This window comes from Struthio camelus, chromosome 16, assembly GCF_040807025.1.
Source record: "Struthio camelus isolate bStrCam1 chromosome 16, bStrCam1.hap1, whole genome shotgun sequence".
Lineage (NCBI taxonomy): Eukaryota > Metazoa > Chordata > Aves > Struthioniformes > Struthionidae > Struthio > Struthio camelus.
This window is the reverse complement of record NC_090957.1, coordinates 14213927-14236959: the sequence shown is the minus strand read 5'-3', so window position 1 is coordinate 14236959 and position 23033 is coordinate 14213927. Positions and strand designations below refer to the sequence as shown.

The following is a 23033-nucleotide window of genomic DNA, read 5'->3' as shown; positions in this document are numbered from 1 at the left end:
GATAAAAAAATGCAAAGTTTGCCCCGCAAAGGGAAAAAAGTGCAGATTTACAAGGGCCAATGAGGCGGCGGTGGGACTTTTGTGGGTTTTTTTTTGTTTTTGTTTTTTGTTTTTGTTTTGTTTTGTTTTGTTTTTTAATAATTGAAATTTTCATAAGCCAAACAAGGCCCCCAAAACAAACAACATGCATTTCATGTTTGCACCTTTCTTGTATGTTGCAGCCTGGAGAATCCCCCTTACAAACATTAAAACTAGAACAATTACATGAAGTGCAGTCATACATTTAATATAAATTCAGTTACAGACAGCAAGTCTCTTTGATGTCTCTCATTCAAGACATTACTCATTGGACCTGACTGAACCCAAATGCAGCAAACATTTACATTTTGGAACAAACCAATTTGATTAAAGAAATCACCATTAGGTGGATGCACCAAGATCACTCAGTTTAAAGTCATAAACACTTCTGAATTCAGTAATCCCAGTGCCAGTGGCAACTTTTAACTTTCTTCCAGCTGCAAAAACCATAAGCATTAAAGTATCTGGAAATTCCATGACTTGCCATTTAAAAAATGTGCACGCAAAATGTAAGAAGCCCACATTAGGAAAACTAAACGGCAAACATACTCCGCTAAAAAGAAAGTATTTTGTTTTTCCAAACTGACCTGCTGGTAGTATATCTAAGTATATCAAACAGGAAGATTATTGTGTTCTACATGCAAACATTTTGCATAACATTGTGTGTGGGGGAAGAGACTTCTGGTGCCACAGATGAATTTGTTCCCAAAACAGAAGACAGCCTGAAATGCTCCCGCTTGGTACATCTCGTAATGCCTCTCTTTGCTAACCTTTAAAGAGTCTCTGAGGTCTCCAAGTTTTATTTTACTACCCAGTCTATAAAACAGCAGAAATCAAACCTTATTCAGTGTTCTTGTCGCCTGTTAGTCTTTCTGCCATGCATTAGCTCAGACTCTCATCTCTCACTCAACCCTCCCTCCCTCCACGAGATATCAAACAAACTATAATAGCTGAAAATCGTATCAACCTACCACTCAGGTCACTATTAGTGATACGCAGCGTGGCATTCTCAGACTGCAATGAGCGGTTCTTCTCCAGCAGCAGCACCTCCAGGGGTTTAGATGCATCCTAAAGAAAATCAAAGTGGGAGGTTTGTTTCCAAAAGTGTTAAGAGACTCAGTCACTAAAAAGAACTTCAGAAGAGGGGGAAAAAGTGCTCATCTTTGCTATGAACGTGGCTGGGGAATTCATCGTACATATATTTGGAGGACTCACTCAATGTTCCTCCATGAGCTATAGCACACACATACTGTTTAATTTTCACTGTAAATCATTCATCAATTTTGCATTATTTTGAGATGTGTAATGGAACATTTTCTTAATCCTACTTATTTTAAAATGGTACTGGCATGCTTTCAAGCTAAAAGCTGCAGACTTCTTTTAATCTGATTAAAATAGGAGTTAAGATTATATTATTTCTTCTACATCAACAGACCAAAGTTAAGCATTTCCTTGAAATGCTGTGTTTCAGTGTAAACAGTTTTTTGAAAAATAAAATCAGTGGCACAGAAATCTGCCATTTACCTTTCACTAAATATCTAACCCCTGGTCATTAAAAAGCACATTGAAAGTTAATCCTGGTATATTGATATTCAGTTCACATTTCAGAAGCAGGAATTTAATTCACAACCTTCGATCTTAAGTAAGATTAACTTGCTGGAATACCAGAGGTTTTCACTCCTCAGTACTCAGAGGTTTGTTTGTTTTCTTTCATGAACATTATAATCAAGGCTAACAAAGATTTCAAAATGTTAAAATCCTTGCTCAGGGTACTATCAGTTTAAGAAGCATGCACATTTCTGCACAGCTGTATACCAACTCTAGTGTCTTTAAAAGATTCAACTTCACAACATGATGGTTATCCACTCAAACACCAGCTGAAATGCCATTCTTTGTCCTTGATCACTTAAAAGAAATTAACAGGCAAAAAATGTTCAGTTCACCTTTTTACATAGGAAAAGCAGGAAAATGATCCATCCCATATATCTCAATATCTGAGGGACATGCAGGAGCTCACCGTTTACAGAACGACAGGAAACTGTCCATGCTTACACAAATGAATTGTAACATAAAAATTCTGTTATTTAACTGGACTGCTGAAATAATTAAGAAAACAAAAGTAGATTCAGTACCTGTGCACCAGAGCTTTCAGATGGTGCAAACTCCATGGATTTCAATATACTGTGGAAGGTAGAAAAACAATTATTTTCCATTTCTTCTTCCAAAACTCAACTAATGAGCATTAACATTATAATTTCCTACTCTCCAGCAACACTATAAGTGATACCTTAACAACTTTCCTTGCAGTAACGCAATCTGATAATGAATATAGAATAACTATTCAAACTTGTTATTGGATAAGAAAATTTTCTCAAGCGTCATCTAAATCATTCCATATGCAATCCCACCAGGCCAGTTTAAAGCGTAAATTTAAAGGTTAATAAGGATATAACATTTTAAGCTGTCAGAGACAATATAAATTTATCTGTGAAGCTTGAAGGGAATGAAAAAGTTGTAGCAAAGCAACAAAACACGAGAATCACCACCACAGTTACAGTACTTTATATAATATACACCAGCTCACATATCAAGGAAAATATGCACAAATAATCTTCCCGATCAAGACACTACAGGCTAAAAGGCAGTTTTTCATTTTAATAACCTTCTAGCTCTGTGGCAAAGGGAAGACACAATGGCATAATATTTCTTAAGAACTATGACAGATCCAAATATTTATAAATACATTAAGAGAAGAATCTGATAATCTCATTGTCAATATTTTATTTAAATAGCGAGTGGTCAAAGGACATCTCCCTTCTAAGTCTTTAAGTTAGTCTTATATTCTCTGCTAAATGAGACTCTTACAGGAATCCAACCTTATTACTTTGTTCTGTCTTATAAAATTTTTTAAAATAGGCCTGCTGCAGGCAGGATGTTAAATGCCTGAGATTGAAGCAATAAATGATTTCAGCAGCTTCTCACTGCACAATGAAGACATTCATTTGTTGAAGAAAAATACATAAACAGATACAGTGTTTATAGAGCGTTTTTCACATATAAAGCACTAGACACTTTGTGAGGCAGGGGAGAATAAGTTCAATTATGTAACAAATGTGGAAACCGAGTCACAAAAAGCAGAAGGCCAGTATTAACGTGTATAAAATAGCTCTGGATGCTACTAGGAGTCAATCAGGAACCCAGCACTCATTAGCTGCCTCAGACCGCCTGGCGTCCAGCACCTCTATAAATCTGTCTGTGCATTAATCCAGAATTAGATGTACCATCAATTGCACTCGTCTCAGTGACTCATTCAAGATCACAACGTAACAGCAAATTCGAGAGAAAAAAAAGAAAATCATCCTGAGGCAGAACCTCATCTGTTTTGCATCCATGCATCAGCCACTGCATACAGTGTTGGTTCTGACAGGCATTCTTAGAAATATAATCATTAACAAAACCCCCGAAATTCAGGCCACTGGTTTCATAATAACCACTGGACGACACTTCTTGCCAGCAGAAATCCCTGCAGAGCTAGCCTCTGCATAACATGCAAGCAGATAAAGTAACACTGTTAAGACTCCTCTGCTTTTTGCGGGCACAACGGTTCACCTACGTGCAGAAGTGCCTCTTTTCTGCCATTAATGGCAAAACTGTCAAGCAGTGCGATTACTAATGGCTTTAGTTCTTAAAGGTAGTGACATTACATTGACATCCCAGGCATGTTTACCCAGGTTGCCAACCATTCCTGGCAACAACTGTTTCTTGGGATACCTACTGAGAGGCAAAGTTCTGCCTGCCAGGACTTGAAGGTGTAGGGGAAGACAAATACACAGAGACTCATCTAGGAAAAAAATCCAGTCACTGATAAGTAACTTAATTTTCACCCTCCCATGGACTCTGCAGAACATGGACTTCTGAAAGGTTAGCAAATAGCAAGGTACCTCCTCATGATGGTCAAATGAGGAGACCCATCTGAATTAGAGAAAAACAACTTGTAACAGCAATTTATCATGTGGTAAACTTTCCATGGCAAATCACAGGTGTTTCTATTTTGCATTTTAGTCTGGATCAGTAGTACGCTTCCAAATCCAATCTCCCAGTAAACCCCACTTACCACACTTGGGTTTGCCATGCAGAGCAGTCTTGGAGCATACGAACTGGGTTCCCCTCTGGATGAAACTAAATCGACAGAAGTTGCGGACTCTCAGAGGAGCGCGCACGCTGTGCTCTGACCACTCACATGCAGCCTACAGAACCAGACTAAAACTAGTCTGAACTACAAACTAATCTTGAACATATTGAGTGTGAATACTGGGTTTTCAGCACCAAAGGTTTAGCTTTAAAGATCTGTTCCTGCTGTGCCCTACTACTTGCACGGGCTGTTCTACCAAATCTGTTCAGTTCCCAGTGCTCACGGTCACCTGGGACCAAATGAGATCTTGAACCTTGCAGCAGTCGCTGTTTTCAGTGAGCGTGGAGCAGGCTGAACCCAAATCCAAATCTCTGCTGCAAACTTTGTGACCTTTGCCTGTTTAAAGTGGAGACATTCTTTGCCCAAAATATAGTAAAAAACAGCTTAATGGCATCTTGAATTGCCCTTGGAGGACTAATCAGTACAACTGCTTTGTTTTTCAACTCCCGTGAAACTTAAACAACATGAAGTCAAAAATGACTCTCCAAATGAGGGAGTAAGATGCTTCCCCTTTGGATTCCAGGAAAATCTGCCCATTAGATCTCAACTCAGTCTGTTGCTCATCCAGATCAGTTATTTGCTTTTTAGAAGAATGATCCTGTGACTCAAACCTGCTCATCTAAGATGACTTGGAAGACCTTAGTCTAAACCAAAATGTGCACTGAACAATTCAATGTTCTCTTCCCACAATGCCAGCTGCAAAGGCAGGAGGGTCAGCACTGCCACGTTCCTCAAGAGAGGACTGAAAGGACACTCGGAGCTCTCAGATCTCCAAGCCAGGTTTAAAACCCCTTTGGAACAAAAGCCAATCCAGATAGCAAGGAATTCTTCTGGCCCAGAGCTCAACATGGACCCAATTAAGTTCCTCCAAGGAAAAAGGCTGGCTATTGTTTACGATCCCTCATTCTAGAATATCTCTAACATCTTTGGGAAGGGTAAGGAAAACGGTGATCTTAAATTAAGTTTCTTTACTGGTGATTCTTCCACTTTCGGACTGTATTAGAATCATGAGCTCTTTTGGAAGGACTTCACTTAGCAATGCATGTCTTAAACTCGATACGAACTACTTTGAGAAAGCTACAATTGTTAGTCAGCAACAGTCAGTCAGGTGTTGCATTTACTGTGGCTTTAGGAAACATGCATCGCTACTAGCTGTGCTGTAGCTGCTCTGGAATTAGAGGAGAGCTTCAAAAATTACTCCTTTCCTCACAGAGCCTAGAGGCATACAAACCAAACCATACAGTTGTTCTTAACTTAAGGATTTCATATGAATGGCAATATAGTAAAGTGAGTACACAATTCCTCCTGTTTGATTTCATATAAGAATATGCTAAGCTACACCTATACGGTAGCTTTAAGTAACCAGTTGCTTGTAGGACAGACCATGCACTTTCTGGTAAATAGGAAGGTGAAAGGAATTCACTTGTGCCCCCTCCCTTCCTTCTTCGACAGAGTGGAGCCATTTTGGTGATTTTTCAGACTCATTTTATTCTCTGTCCAAGAGTATCCTCTGAGTCACAAGTGGAGCCTTGTAAAACTCTGCACGGCTCCCCCAGGAGGCCTGGACCCCTGGACCCCCATCAGCCAGCAGGACAGTGGAGGGACTCCAGAGCCCCGTATGCACGTGCTGGCTGGGCCTCCAAAGCCACCCCTTCTCGGAAAGCCACATTCCCAGATGAGAAATGCTACCCACGAATCAGGAAATATAAAAACAGGAACAAGAATTTTTCATCTGAATTTTCAAAGATCCAGGAAACATTTGTCAATTCCTGCAGTACGCAAATGTCCAAGGGGATGGCCACAATTCTGCTTTCCCACAATGCAGAGCCATATTAACACTATTGTGGCGTAACTGCTCATGGACCTCCTACCTGCTTTCCATCCATCCCTCCCCTCATGTATGCTAGTCTTATTAAAAAAAAAAAAAAAAAAAAGTAGTATTGCCAGGAATACGGAGATCGAGATGAGTTTCATACCTAAAGTAAAGGCAATAAACCAGGCAGGATTTAAAGCTCATTTGCTGTTTCAGTACGGTCACATTCACACTCACAAAGTGAATATGAAGGCTGTGGCCTAATTCACATACGCTACTTAAATATGAGAGCACAAACTGGCTGAAATCTGAAGCTGCATTTACTTAAGTCAGGAGACAAAACAGACATATTTAGCTGCGTCACTAAAAGGGGTTAGCTTCTTTTCAAGACCAGTTAGTATTCAGGTACAGTGACCAATTAAACAAAATGGATAACTCATTTTATTTTATTGAAAGGAAATACCTACACCAGCGTGTAGCGCAGCTGGCAATGAACCAGGACTGCAGCCAGCGAGGCTTGACTCTAAGGGCACCAGGAGCTGGACGGGCACTGGGCTTGCAAAACCAAACCGCCCTTGCGTTATTTGCCAGTGACTTGTAAGCAAAAGCACCTGACTGGGGGCTCATCTGAAATGCCTCATTAAGGAAGGTCACATAGTTTCAATCTTCTTAAAAGAGACAACGAAATGCCAGAATGGGGAAAGAAGAGATGGAGTTTCTTGCAGTTATTTAAACCTTGACACTTCTAGTCAAAAACCTTCTCTTCCGATCCTCGTAGTTTATCCTGTTATAGTTTAAAATGAGGCTCTTTTAAGTCTCTTAAGAAAACCTTGAATCAGGAAGAGACTATTTGCTGCATTAGTTTAAAACCACAATATACTAGCAAAAATATACTGTGAAACAAGCATTAAAATGGTAAGCGCTGGACAACAGCTGGCAGAAGTAGAGAAAGGGTATTACGGCCAAAAGCCCTGCGTTAAATTCGTGGGTCCACATTAGAAAACCCTAACCAATAGTTTCATGTCGAGTCATCAATCTAAAATATCAGAGATTTCCAAACTTTTTACCCTGGGTGGACCGTAATTTCAGAGCCCCTTCTTCACGGACACTGCCATTATTCCCTATTGCAATATCCTGCTGCAACAAAAAAGGAGTGCAAGTCTCACGCACAGCAGTTGCACTGGTTCTGGATGCAATTTCAGCCAAGACTCCTTATTTCCCTGTCTTTGTGGTTTTGACTGAATTCTTTATTGTTCCAAGAACACAGATTTGTGGCTTCGCTTAACAAGCATTGTTAAACTAGAGTTTGTGAAAAAATTATGTAAGCATTTAACACTTACTTTAATTCTTTCTTAACCTCTTCATAATCAGCCTGTCCTTTCAGTTTTTCTTCCAGTTGCTTTAAAAGAAAGAACATGGATTTAATCATTTAGATTTTCTTTTCTGCAGGCTTTCAAAATCATCTTTAAATTATTCCATATATACAGCAGCGCACAAGTGAGGGTTAATGACTCATACCTAATTTACATATATTAGAAAACAAACTATAACCAATTCAACATAAACACAATTATACCTCACTCTTTCTTCTCGCTTACAGAGTGCCAAGCATTAGAGAATTCAGAAGGTCACAATTTGGCTGTTTGCAATGCTGTTATCACGCATTCGATAAAGAGACTGGGGGGAAAAGGGCATTAAAAATGGGGCGGTTCAAATTTTTCCGAAACCAATAAATTGAGTAGATAAGAAGGATGCTTTGGCACATACTGTATTCTTAACATGATAGTTCTTGATAACCTTATCTACATGAAAAAAAAAAAAATGGAAGAAGCTGTTGTTGACTGGAACGCCTTAGGCGTATAAGACTTCTCCAATGCCTCATGCCCAAACAAAACAGCTGGACCAAGTCATTTTACAAGCGTTACTTAGTGCAGCAACTCCTACGGTTACACACCGGAGACGAAGCATTGAGACCCGCTCAGCAGGTCTTTTTGCTCAGGTCTGCCTGACCTGGGCTGGTCTCAATGGCTTCTCCTCAGCGTGAAGATGCCACAAACGTCGAAACAAACCTCCTAACACAATCCAGAACGCAATGCCACACATTCGGACCTTACCCCAAAGCCCCTGCTCCCAACAACAGTGCTCAGCACTACAGGATAAATGCGTCAGGAGGCCTAAAACATAGTGATACATAATGGTTGCCGGTTATGTTGCTTGCAGAAGCCACATCAGTTTGCACTAATAATTTCTTTGCTTAGCGCAGGCATGCCCCATCTAAGCAAAGAAAGAACAGAACTTACTGGCTTGCCGCTTCCATGGATAAGCTGAGGGTAGTTCTGCCTCACTTAAATGTTTAGTGGTAAAACTGGCACAGCATCCCCAAGGTCACAGAGCACGGACGTAACACAAGGACACACTACCCTCAAAGAGAGGGCATCTGCCTTGCAAAGGAAAGGAATTTCCGACACAAAAAGAGAAAAATGGGCCCTTCTGTCTAGGAGAGGCTGCCTTTGGCGGAGAAATGAATTCAAGAAGATCCTACAGCCCCTCCTGCGCTGCATGTCTGAATGCCGCCGGATGGGTGGGAAGGGCGAGTATGAACTGGGATCATCTCAGCAACCCTGTTCAAAATCGCTGCCTCACCATTAGTATCTATATTAAAAGGCAGTGACAAAGTGGTCATCCACATCAATGTATCAATATATGGCCCTTTTCAAGTTCCTGTTCCTGCTTTTTGATGCCATAATCCACAATCCTGAGTGGCTGCTGTCAAGGGGCATCCTTCCATTACCCCTCCTGGTAATACATAGGCGCGAGCCGGTTCGGCTAGCTGCTCAACAAGCAGCCCGAACAAATCACCCCCACCGCGCACTGCAGGAGAGCAGAAACGGGTTTGAGACATGGAATTTGCTCTCTGTGGGACACTGATGATATGAACTGCCTCTTAAAACGTCTTACGTCTTACCATGCTTAGAAATCAGTAACTTGTGCAGTCATTCTAATTGTGTTAAAAAAAAAAAACCACACACCTATATGGCTAAAAAAAATTTCTTCACCTGGCAAAATACAGGGCAAGTGTTACTGATTTCTTCTGACATCTCCTGCCTTACCAAAAGAAGACACGGGAATTACAGGAAGTATTGGCTTTGCTTTTATATGGCAGGCATGACGCTACAGGGGTTTTAGACTTGCTAAGAGCTCCCATGCCGATGTAACTAGGAAAATCCTACAGAAATATCACAGCTGTTTTGATGACCTCCAATATGGGATGAAATCTCATTTTGCAAACCTAATATGTAATCGCAGGGTCCAAAAGCATCACTTTGGTTCTGCAAGTCTTCTGCAAGGCCAGCAGATGCCACAAGTTCAAGCAGCTTTTCCAGCTGCAGCTTGATGCCGAGCAAAATGCTGTTAGGACTCCAGACAGACAGTTTCGAACCTCAGCCCAGGCGTGCTAAGCCTGGAGAGGTATCCTTTAAATGAAAGCAGCGAGTCCGGGAGCCCTTGGGACCAGCAAGAGGATTCAGCATCAGGACTGACATCCTTAAAATTTGATGCAGCCAAGGGAGAGCAGTGCAGGACTCGCCACTACATCTTTCTGCTACCCTTGGCCATGCCTCTCTGGCCAGTTGTAACAGCTTTTTGCTGCTTTTTGCTTTTTTAAAGCAAAGATGCCCTACACCACCATCTTTCCCTCAACACTGCAACTCATACGACAGCACAACATTTCTGGGTCTACAGCAGAATAGCTATTACAGTAGGGCTAACTGGCTATTTATTTTTTATACTGAGTACCACTGTAATGGAGCAAATTCAAAAACAATATATACGTCTTGGTTTAATGTATTCGTTACTTATGCAAAGATATGGTAATAAAAAAGCCTTTTGTAGGGACAGATATAAGATACAGAAAAACAAATGATTCCAATTTTTAAGCCAATACAAATTAAATGTAATTCTATATAGGTATATAGAATATACTGCTATACCCAGTAGGTATTTCAGAAAATTTTAGCTACTAAACATACAGTTTAAAAAAGAAGATATTGATGGAATGAAGCTGTTTCTGCGTCTCAGGATACAAGATCACTTTTACGCTGTTATAACAGAATGGCAATATTTTACTTTGAACAGTATTAAACAACAAAACCCCATTCATCCATCATTCCTAAGTAGCTCATATAGAGATTGTTGCCATGGAAAATCTGCACCTTAACTTATACTCTAAACAACCCAAACTAACATCTGAGACTGCTGTGTCTGTACGGGAGCAGACCATTTAGGCCCTTGGCATCTTCCCAGTCAATGACTGTTTTAAAATGTATTAGTATGGTAATAGTCTCAAAGAACCCTGTAAAATGCACAGAACAGAGCATAACAAAAGTTCAAGCTGTGAGACAATCTGGAGGAACTAATCTCTTGCACTAAATATCAACCTGGTTAATTCAGACAAAACAAAGTGTGTTCGAATGTCTTCCAGCACACAAAGATGCACAGAGGCAGGGGACGGAAGGAACGGACCAGTGGCATTTCTACACACACATGGAAATTTGGAAATATTCCATGTCAGGGGATCTTCTTGCATTCACCGTGCTAATGAAGCCGGGAACAACAATCCTGGAGCATGCACAGACTGGGCCCCCTCTTAAATTATTTTAAGAAAACAAATAATCATTACTCTATTAATAAATAATTAAAGTGCCTTTCCTTGGTTAAAACAGCATTGGCTGTATTAAGGGGCTTAATATGTTAAGCAACTTAATCAGAATAACATTTTAGTTTAGTTCTCAGTGATAAACCAAAAAGCCAACCAAAATTAAAAGTGTCTTACTCAATTAACCAAGGTCATTTGACTTTAATATGTCTTGGCTAACTAGCACTGTTGTATTTTAACTGGATAGCTGGGAAGCTCTAACTTCCAGCAACAAAGGGTTAATATAATTACAGTTAGAAAAGCCTTGCTACTAGAGGACATGTTTTGATTATTAGATCAGACGAGGATAAAGGAGCAGTAAGTTTGAAAGTATTTCTGTATTGTTTCATTAAGTCATAGACTATTAAAGAATTCCCCCAAGATATGGTCTGAGAACATTGCTTTAATTTGTGAAACTGTGAATCATTTTTTGTGGAGGCAACCATTACAATCTCAGTTATTTTGGAAGCAATACCTCTATAATCAAACACGAGGTCAACACATCATCACTGAGATTTGCTTTTTTGTACAACATATCTCAGACACAGGTTTTCCCAGCACTCTGGGAAAAAAAAGCTATATTAAGCATTTTTATAGTGCAGCAAATAAGGTGAAACAGGGTTGAAATGACTAAAACTTTTATCAATAGAGTCACTGCATCAGACTATCAACAGGAACCTAAATACAGAGCATTAGCCAGACAAGCCTAGGAGAAAATGGAAGGAGATTACTGAAATGAAAATCAAAGACTTGCTCTGTCATTTCTATGATCCGACTCCCTTTGAAGTTAATGGCTAAACTAATACTGACCTCAACAGGAACATGCTTTATTCCAAGAAAATCTGTCAAGTGCAAGGACTCAAGATATTTTCTATCAGGCTTTAAGAGGGGGGAAAAAAAAAAAAGGACAAAACCCCAAACAAACAAACCATAACATGGGTGTAGCCAGCAAAATCTGTCCCTCCAAACGAGGCCAGCTCCTTTCTCCCTCATTAAGAGTGGTGCACACACGGTGACAGATGGGCAGAGACTGATACCATCAATATGGGAACCAAATAGATTTCCTTTGCTCTGCTGAATTTTCATGAAAATTCTGCGAGGTTATCTTAAAACATGGAAAAAACGTACTGAACACAACACTTCAAATTTCATCCCTAGCCGACATTTGTCCACATAAAGTATACCCTAAAAGAGCAAAACTAGTATCCTCTAAAAGATGTCAGAAGCAGAACACTTTGTAAGGGTCTCGGCTGAACATTAAATCATGCTGATAGAGAAAAGCTACCCACGCCACAGTTAGCTAAGTGGGTACTATCAGCCTCCTGCTTTCAAAAACTCAAATGATAAAACCTAAAAAAATGTGAAGCCTTTAATGGAATAGATAAATTTATCTTGTTTACCATGTGAAACTCATAGATGGTAGAACAATGAAGGAGACAGGAGTTACAGGAAGCTGATTCATAACAGATGTCAGGAAGCATTTCTCAGCCTTACTGATAGATCAAAAATGTGGGGAAGAGCACACAAAGAAAGTAAAGCTGCTGAAGCCAAAGGTAAAGGGGTCACTCGTGAAGCAGTCAGATGTTTCTGCTCCTGTGGTTTTAGGGAAGTGCCACTGGTGTGCAAATGAGTACGGGACTGGGCTGCTAATTATCAACGGGAATTACTGTGCAGCAAACAGTTGAAAAAAAATTAAAATTCTTATTAAGGCTAAAAAGCCTTCCTTCTGTGTCTTAATTTTACTTGTTTCTAGGTACTAAATGATCCACTTCTCTCTTCCAGTGGAAGGAGAACTGGAGGGGGTAGTGGGTACATTCTAAGAAAGACTATGGCACAATAAGCGTCCCTGGCAAAACAGTAATATTGAACATTGGAATGAGAATTTAAAGTTTTGAAACCTAAAAAAGATTTTCTGTGCCTTTTCCAGTTCAGCCACTTCACTACATATCCATGGTAAATATGTTTTGGTTTTTGTTGTTGGTTTTAATTCTAATGGTGGCCACGTTCTGCAAAAACAAATTTCAAAACAATGAGAACTAGAAAAAGGTAAATTACATTTCAGTAAAACTGTGATCAATTAGACTAAAACATCCCAGAAACTGGAATTCAACAGTATTCTGAAGAAGTAAATAGCTTTTATGGTGCCTCTCAGAACCATAGAAAGCCTGTATTAGTAAAACCCAATATTGGTATGTCAGTCATATACTTGAAAAACTGCTGAGCACAGAACTGCTCCTTACTTTGAGTGTGCTGTTCTTGGCAGTCAGCTGCTGCTCCAGCTGTGAGATTTGGCTGCTGGAGTTCTCCCGCAGTTTGGTGAGGCTGCCCTGGAGTCTCTGGACGTCTTCTACGAGCTGGGCAATTTCCCGCTCCTTTGCAGCCAGTTCTACTTCCAAGCTGGACCGTGTTAGCACCTCGATGGCCTGCTCCTGATGTGAAGAAAATTTAATATTAAACCACATAAATAAAGGCTACAAGCTTGAATGAGGGGCAGTTTGGTAAGGACCAAGCACGGCATGAGAGACAGAAATGATTTCTAAATGTGGGATCTCTTGGGATTTACTGTGTGGACCTGGAAAATCAACCTCTTTACTCCCCGGGATTACTCTTGGTAAAATGGGGATAAGAGAGAAAATAAACTCTTTTGTAAACTATTTTGTAAGCGTACTGGGAAGGCGCAGCAGAGAAAGTCAAAGGGCTCTATTTAGCCCTATTCATTATTAATAGTCCAAGTGCTTTGACAATTATGAAAATCTGTGCTTACAAAATATTAATCAGATAAAATATTCTGAAGTAATGGAGCAGAATTTCTTAATCATGAACTGCAGAGACATGTGCCTTTGGCTCTTCACATGTACGCCATTTATTTCAGGCAAAATTGTCAAAAATTGCCCCAAACTGCTGCACTGAACATGCTCCTTGCATGAAAATTGTTCACTGTTATGTTATTGCCAGCAACTAAAGCGTCTCCTCCATGGGGAAGGGGGCACACATGACAACTGTAAGACAACGGCATTCTCCCCAGGGTCTCCACTTTTCGAAATTTCCTTCCCTAAACCAGGATATTTCTTCTACTAATTTCCACGGAAAAGGCTGTGAAATCTGTCCTCAAGACTAAAACATCTCCACTAGACTGACTTTACAACAGGGCATGAAAAAAGAGGGGACAGAGGTGGAAAGGAGAAGGTAGATCTATTCAAAAAAGTTAACACAGACTAGTTGTACTATCTCTTTTTTCTGCTTTTTGAGTTAAGAGATCGATAGCTACTAATGTATCAGAGGATGCTGAACCTTTCCTCCACAAAGAGCGTAAGGAAATCCTTGTGTGGATCTAGGGAGCACAAGGTAGCCCAATAATTAACACATATCCCATTTAAAACCCTAAAAAGCATCTTACAGAGGTTAATGGCTCTTCCTCACAAAACAGCAGTGAAGTAGGAAAGAATCCATTTACCAAGAGAGAGACGATGATATTAAGCATTAAACCAAAGATCCTACGGCGAAAGAGCTGAAAATTTAACCCACAGATACTGTCACCCAGGCACTTTCCTTACAATTCAAGATGACGTTGCAGCAGATTGAAATACAGCACGTACCCTCTTTTCTGGAGGGTACAAGCACAACTAAGTCTTCTAAATACTTTGCTTGATTCTCAGTGACTACATACCATTGTGCCGCACGGAAAACTACGTGTACGAACAGCAGTTAACAACGTTCTCCTATTACCCTGAATTACACTTTTAACTTGAAAAACCCTCTAATTTGCTTGCATGAAACATCACAAGTTGTATAATCATCTGCTGCTTATGCCTATTGAGAATAGAACATAGAGTCTGAAATAAGATAGATAATGATCATTTTCATCCTGCAGTAGTTGTCATATTAAATATAAATGAAGTGCAGAAGTACTATTAAATACAAGAAAGACCTAATGTTAAAATAATGATAAGACTAGGACACAAGATAGGAAGAGGCAGGTAATTCAGAGTTACAAGTGATATTCAGCCTTTTTATTATGTGTTTTTTTTTCTTTACAGCCTGTGTCTATATCTTTTGACTTGTCTGAGAAAACACTGGGTCACATTAAAAGCAGACAGAACAGACCTGGAGGACTTATGGTTTGTTACTCGTTCTCTGCAAACATATTTTAAAGGCAACTGCGTGTTTCTCTGGTATCACTGTCAAGAATGTATGCGGCTCACTGGAAAAAGCATCCTGAAGACCATGATTTCTTTTGTTGGTTAAATTCACTGCTTAGAAGTAGACCAAATTTTATTTAATTGCATATTTACATTTCAGTACTCCTGTTTCTCCTTGGGCAAACAAAAATCAACATAATCTGTCTGCTCATCTGTGGTACCTGCTAACCCAGGACCAGCTGGAGTCCCATAACAGTGCTCTGCGCCCGCAAGGTCCAGTTGGCCGAGAGGCAGTGCTACCAGGCTCCCCAAACGGAGGTATTCGCTCCATTTGGAAACCTTGAGAAGAAGGCAACAACCAAGCAAACTTCTTGGAGGAAAGGCTGTCTTCTCAGTTCTCTGAGTTGCTTCTATTAGATTTACTGCTGTATTTCGCAGGATAGAAATAGTCAGGGAAAACCAGAACGGTAGAGAATTTCCTCTCCAATTTCCCTGAAAGCCATATGCCAAGAATAACATGCCCTGGCAATGGGGCGCAGGCTCGGGCTCTTTAGGGGAGGTCAGCCGAAGCCCCTCGGTCCAAAGCTGCAGGCCTCCCCAGCGCACCCTCGACAGGCGCACGCTAACAGCTGCTCAAGGCATCCTTCGCTATATTGCATTGCTTCTTTTATTTCTCCTCTGCTGAAGCTCCTAGCGATCCGAAATAATTTCAGAGAGTTGGTGCTATCTGCCTGGACTCTGGCAGCTGAGGAAAAGCTATGGACCATCAAGCTGGTCACCAAGGCACGGAGCGACTGCTCTCCCTTTTGTGGTCCTCCGCAGCCACCCACCAAGTTAAACTCCGCAAGTTTAACCAAATTGCAACGCTGGGCAACACAATTCCAGTTCAGTTTAAAATATTATTCCAAACTGCTCTTTTTCTAGCTGTGAGCATAAATTGAAAGAGCCGTACTGCAGGAATGTCAGAAACCTGTAAGAGTCAGTAAATATTTTCTCTCACCACATCAGGTGCCTTCTGGATCTGTGTAGCGAGCTGGAGAGATTTGTTGGCTGACGAGAGCTGCTCCCTTAAGGTCTCTGCCTCTCTCTGAGCCACCTCTGCCCTCTGAAGGAAATGAAAAGGGGTGAAAAGAGAAAGTACATTCAGTTTAACAACTGACAATTATTACAAGAACATTCATCAATTCATGCCTGACTGAATATAATTGATTTTCCTAAACACTCAACCTAATAAATGTTAGAAAAAAACATAGAATGTGATGGATTTTTATTTTAAACAGTACAAGGAAGAAATAATTGAGCGATTATGACAGTAATTTAACGCTAGGAGCAAGGAATCCCCTGCTGATACTAATGCTGCGGCCCACTGAATTTCCCAGACTGAATAAATACAAGTGGAAATGGAGTCTTTTTATTCAATTTCTTTCTATTCTCATAGACCAAGCAGATTTTATTGCAAAGTTCCTCATGGGAATAATTCTCAGGGGTAAATGCTGAATTAAAAGATACTCTGACCATTCTCTCTAACACACAGACAACGTTGCGGATTGTCTTTCTTCAGGAATTATTTCCTAAAACTTGAATTGGTAGAGTCAGTTCTTTCAGCAGGTCTATTTATTCAACAATATTTAACCCTACACTGACAATTTTGCACAGATCAGTTACCAACTGCTGAGGATTTGTGCAATATCTGATAAGCCCATGACTTGGCTACTACACAAAATTGCCATACAAATACTGAATAACGATAGAAAGGGGGAAGGCAGAATTCTGCGGAAAGATTTTCCATGCAGGAGCCGGGGTGGAGACAGGTGGATCAGTAACTTCAGGCAGTAAATAGCAGCTAAGTCTTTCCATTACTGCATATTAGTTTTCATGAGGAAAAGTGGAACAAAACCTGGTTATTTTTACAGTATATGGCCAAGAGGCTTTTTTTTTTTTTTTTTTTGAACACATTGTTTACCTCCTCAGGTAATCATTACTTTTCACCCGGGCTGCTCCACGCAGTCCACGCTTCACTTTCGGCAGAAAACTGCTAAAAGTCATCTTCTATCTCCACTTCCAAGACATGCCAACTCTTCCAAAGCCATGAGCTGCCACCCATCAAGGCCAAAACTTTTATTCACTACCTCCTACCCTTTATACTGACATCTTTCTTCCTTTATTGGATAATAAATTCACACTACCATCTTTAAGCCACCATAACTGCCATATTTCTGTGTGCCAAACTCCTCTCTTTTTCAGCGAATATAAAAACCTATATCCCTTTGCGTGTGCACGGTCTCCGACTTATGTACTAGTCAAGCAGAGACTCTGCCTGCATGTTTAGTCAATCAGTAAACTAAAGGCAATCAAATACTAAATACATCATCTGCGCTATTTGCTCACAACATTATATTAAATGATTTTGCAGAGGTTCTATGGCAGTAATTAAAATGTGATTGTAAAAAGTAGAGTAACAGGGCTCTAATAATGAGAACACAGGACGCAGCCTATTGTGTGCACGAACAAATGGCAGCAACATTAAAAAGGCAGACCAAAAAAAGAGAAAGTTTATGCTGTTTCTGTGGCTGGATAACATCAGGATAAAAGAACAGAGCTAACACTTCAGACTGAGATAAAATATTTCCTCTCATTGCATTCGAGGTATATGTGAATATATTGATCTAATAACCACTACGGAACTACTGCAAAGCAGGACAAGTTACTAGACTGCGGTACTTGCTCTTGCATCTCTTGTCGTGTAAGTAATGGGTTTTACAGCCTTAAGCGATTCTGCTGATGGCTTCCATTCACAGCGGCATTGTTTTGAGAATCTATTCAGCTTGCATGCAAGGAAACCACAGAGGATATTTCTAATAGATGTTACATCTGCATATACAGTAAGCTGTCAGCTGCCCTTTCTACATCGTCTCCCCAGCCAATTCAGAACACCTGTTGCAATCCTGTGAATAACACTCGGCAAGATTTCATAGTACGCGCTGTTAAAAATAAATCAGCAGAAACTTCGGACGATTCTGTTTGGAAAATACTGGTCAATTTTTCTTTTTTTCCCAGAAGGTAAGCTTTCCAGAGCCACAATTATATACGTCTTCAGTGTCTTATGTACATCTTCAGTGAATGCCTTCACTGTCCAGAAAGCACTTTTAGGCGCTATTACAATATAAATTATAAATTACACACAAAACCTGTTAAAAGAACGTTACAGTTTCAAAACTATGCACTTAAAAGTTTTGATAAGCCAAACCCAACACTGCCTGTATGTTCAGCCATCCCCTTGTGTATGTTGCTTTATGATGCATACTCTTTAAATGCATAATAACACGTTATTCCCCCCCACCCCGCCAATGAAACCCCTACTTCTTGCAACTCACCGGATGAGTATTTCTCAGTGAACAAATATTTTGTTTTATCTTCCTTGTTCAGCACGTGACCTCCACGGCTTACGTACTGCAACCTAATCCCATCCTCTTCTGCTGACAGAATTAATCACTTCCACCCGCTTTACTTTGGTTTCCACCACTCTGGTATCTCAGTGCTTCAGCGACATTAATGAGCGTATTGGCACAAAATCCCCGGGGAGGTAACGGCAGGGAACAACCCCACCAGGCATGAGGGATTGGAAGGAGAGGCTCTGTTTGGAGAACCCCTCTCAAGCCCTTGTTCTGCCTCTCTTGCCTCTCCCTGCTGCTTGTCCCCGCATGAAACCGTTGTGGCTGCCGGCCTAGTGGCACTGCTCTTTCCCGCGAGCTTAATAGTGACCGCCTACAAGTGGGCAAAAGGAGCAACCTAACGATACCCACCAACCTCCAGAATTTGTCTTACCCTGATGATTCCCTCCTTCCTCTTCTGCCTTGCTGGCTGTTCTCACAATTTCCTTGACCTGGTCTCAGTCTTTTCCCACCCTCACTGCGACTTTCCATGCTCCATCTCCACGCCCTGGGCCTGTTTTCTATGCTTTCACGTTGCCGTTGCCCCCGTTATGTCCTTCTCAGCCCGGGTAGCGCAGAGGAACGTCCCCTCTTCCAGTGCTCTGCGCCAAAACGGCACTGGCTTATTGCAACAAAAAGTGAAAAACCTGGCTAGCTCGTGCTCACTCGGCCAGCGCCGCGGCAGCCTGCAGCATGCTTCGGCCAGACGCAAACATCAAAGCGGACAAATTCAAACCAGATTCTCTGGAGTTCGTGTGAACTTCAGATTTTTTCAGATGCTTCCACGCTTGCCAAACTTGGGGCTTTTTTGCTACTTGAAGCAACAGAAGATGCAACCCTGAGAAAAAGGCAAATCCTCCCTCATCAAGTGCCAAGGCCCTGCTCTTCAATGTGGGCACTGCAGGCTTCTCATCAAAACCGCAAGAACAGCTCTTAACATGTGAGAAAAGCTAGAGTTTCTTTCCCCAATCTTATTGTTAGAAATGGTTGAGCAATTTTTCCTGAAATAAAAAAAGAGTATGCAGCCAGACACCCAATATGGAAAATAGCCAAAATCTAGCAAACTTACACAACTTAGAGCCACTGGCAAGTTCAAACAACCTTCACTTTGTATGATGCTATCCACTTTACTTAAGAAATATGTATTTCCTACTAGAGTTGTCTTTGATCATTCAGTGCTAAAACATTTGGTTTCTTACTTCTGAACCTCCTACGAATTGTCTAGAAAAACAGCAATGACCATTGACAGTAACACTGCTAGCGGCAGTGAAGATAATTTGAATTTTCCGTTAACGTCTAATGGTGCTATTGTACCTCGGTCAGACAATTCCTCTTCCTTTCTATAGCACTGGTAAACCAGCACAGAGTTCCCTCCCTGGTAAAATAAATATTCCAAAATACTTCAATTCTCCTTAATATCATATGTAAATATTATACTGTTAAGAGTGAAGCAAGTAGGGCGTGATCATAACGTTGCCATGTGCTTACCAATTAAAAAAAAGAAAAGCCTTATACAATAGATCCAGTATGAATTATTCTCATTGTTTCCTGACAAGATAATGAATCATGTGAACTGAGTGCTCTTCTACTTACAGTAAAATGTTAATTTGATCAAAGACCAGTGGTGTGAATAGATAAATGAGACACTTGCAAGCAAAAAGTAGGACCTTTCCCTTAAAGCTCCATAAGCCAAACCATACTTTCTTATTATATGCTAACTACAGCACTATATATGACAAAATCTTACTAAGCGGTAAATACGTGTATATTATCACAAGTAAATTTTTTGAAATTAATGAGCCCAATTAGGGCAGTAATTACAATGCTTGGTTTTAAGCGCTTACAGTTCACACTCTCTCACTTGCAAGCTACTGCAAAAGCGACGCTTTTCAGAGTATAAGATCAATTCAAGTAGATTGGTTCTGTGTGCTCTAAAAATTTTCTAACTGTGGAGATAAAAACATTTATTTTAAAACTTTAGCCGACCCCAACTTTCACAGAACAACAATAAGGTATCAGAAAATCTGTGACGTGAAAGACTTTCCAAGGCTCTGGCACCTATTCTTTCCAGCAATGGAGAATTACATAAAAAAGGGGGGAAAAAAGAAAATCCAACAAACAGAAGAGGTTGGGTTGTCTTCGTTCTTGTCTTCAGGCTATTGTGCTTTCCCTTCCACACTGAAAGGCTGCCAGCTAAATGTATTCCCAACTGAAAGCCAAGCATTTACAGGAAACTCCTGTGCTTGTATGAAAATATTAACCATGTTTTGCCTTTATACAGCACTTTTCCATGCAAGGATCTCAATGCACTTTATAAAAGTAAATGGTATTATTCCTGTTTTACAGATAGTGAAATTAAATCACAGAATTAAGCGAATGACCTCATCTGCTATAAACTGCCATAACTTCACTGAAGTCAGTGGAGCTACGGCACACTACATTAGCAGAGATCTAGCTCATTGCAAAGGGAATCAGTAACAAAGTCCAGACATTCCTACAGGATCTCTGCTAGCCTTGGTGCAGATGAAGGAATCATGTCCAGATGAATACCTTTCTTCACGGAAACCTAAAAACACGGACTGCCTTGTTGCTTGTTTTGCTACCGCTGGGAGTTCAGAGCAAAAGTCTCTTGCGCTCTTCCACTGCCTACATCCTGTTGCACTTGTGTTGCAGAGTGAAAGAGGAGAGTTTATTCCATCTATTGCTCAAAACCCATACATATTTTAAAGCAATCTCACTTAACAGGAATATATTTTGAAATAACTTTCCAAAGTGATTTGTTAGAGATAGGAAGGGACCATACCCAATGAAAAGAAAAAAGTCTTGAGAACAGCATTTCAACTAAGGCAATCTAATGAGCTTCTGTCTTTGCTTCTACAGCGGATACTGTTTCATGTATTATTATTATTATGTATATTATTATTATGTATATTTGTGTTATTTTAGTGGTGGTTTGGTTCAAAAACGCATAAACTCATTAGGTCTTCCTCTACAGAGCTCAAAATCTCTAACACTACATTTCTTCGGAGTATATGGTGCTGACCCAGCCTAGATTCTTTAAGAAACTCTCCTGTGTTCTAGAAAGAATATCTCTTCTTTTCTTGTTTTATTAGTAACAGAAGTTGCTATATTTTGCTTCCCGCCCCAAAATATGAAGTAGAAATTTGGGACCACTATCAGCACTGTTATGATGGAAAGAAAACCAAGGGAAACATTTTGCTTTTCCAAATGTATAACGTGGCATAGACACAGAAGAAGAAAAAAAAAAAACATGAATTATGTATTTTCTAGAGCTTTCACAATATAGTCTACAGAAAAAATACCCCATGCTCTTTTTCTGCTGTTACCTCCAAAATCTAAGGATGTCTATATCTGAGTTTATTTTTCAAATCTATTTCCTTCTCCTATGCATTAAAATGTAATAATCCAGTGTCAATCAACCCTAACTGAAGTTCTTCTCTGTATTTTCTAAAGCTGAAAAAACATCTGTTTCCAAGAAGCCCGAATTACAAAGTCCATTAAACTTTTCTTTTTTCAATCTGAACATATAAATTCAGTAAAATGGATCCGGATACATCAATAATGTAAAAACACAGGTTGATAAAATGATTCATGTGCAACAACTTAGACTCAGTATCACAACCTGAAAATAAGGTTTGTTTGTTTCTCTTAAATACTCTAAAGTATTTCTGTTTTCACAAAATACGAATGATAGTTTTCAACAGAAACCTCAGCGCACAACTGGGCGACTCAAGGCTGCTAGATAAAATATAGATACAGAAGGATAATTCATTTGAACAAATTTATCATCTCCACTGTTTGTGACTTACTGCCATAAACGCTTACGAAAAAGGTGTAAACTTGCAAAGGTACAGAAAATAGCCAACTATAAGTATTTATATAAAATATATATTCACACACACACAGGCTAACTGTTGTACGTGCTGCAAAGTACACTGGAGCTTCATTAGCATCACTGATTGGAAATGATAATATTCTGGGAATCAAACAATAAAAAATTCAAACATGCTGTATCCCAAACTATGATAAATCATTTATTTTGACAAGTAAGGGTAGTTTAGTTTTAATTATTTATTATTATACTTCGTAGCATATCAGAAAATATGCAGTGATTTATTGTGCAAAATGAAATCTTAATAAAACAAGTCCCTTCCTCAAACTACCAGATGATTAAATCTTCATGGAAATGTGAGTGTAAACTCTTAGGTACTTTTGTTATTGAGCTTTCAAGTTAGTAAAGTGAAAATAAGCAGTTCCTATTGCATTTGGCTGTATTTTAATTTCGGTCCTTTACTGACACCAAACCAAACAAGTAACACAACCTTGGGCATTAAGAGAAAAACAGAGCGAACACCTACTCCACTGCTGCCACTGACACTGCCTTTATCTTGTGGCTGATACAGGAGCATTTTATTGCTAAAGCAAGCGGGGGCTATACCAGTAAAACCCTTCAGGCTTCCCAACCCGCTGAACCCACATGTTACAGAGCTGTTTAATGGCTCCTCTTGTGGGAGACGTTAGTAGGCCAGCCATCTTCATGTACTACTCTGCCCTGTATGTCCGTACTGGTTTACACCTCTCAAGTCTTTAAAATTTAAAGTCGGAAGTCTTCAAAGTCTTAAGTCTTTACAATTTTGTCTCATTTTTCATTCTCATTACCTTTGAT

The 23033-nt window shown here is 40.0% G+C and overlaps 1 protein-coding gene across 12 annotated transcripts in view; it reads right to left on the bottom strand.

Moving 5' to 3' along the window:
• The window catches only part of CUX1 (cut like homeobox 1), a 247482-nt gene that overhangs the window by 43183 nt on the left and 181266 nt on the right, over window positions 1–23033 (bottom strand). For all 12 annotated transcript variants that reach the window (XM_068909277.1, XM_068909279.1, XM_068909283.1 and 9 more), the window contains exons 10-14: window positions 15916–16020; window positions 13017–13205; window positions 7424–7482; window positions 2211–2259; window positions 1050–1146 (exon numbers count right to left, since the gene is read on the bottom strand). In XM_068909277.1, the coding sequence (XP_068765378.1) occupies window positions 1050–1146; window positions 2211–2259; window positions 7424–7482; window positions 13017–13205; window positions 15916–16020 (499 nt within the window). The remainder of the gene's footprint in view (window positions 1–1049; window positions 1147–2210; window positions 2260–7423; window positions 7483–13016; window positions 13206–15915; window positions 16021–23033) is intronic.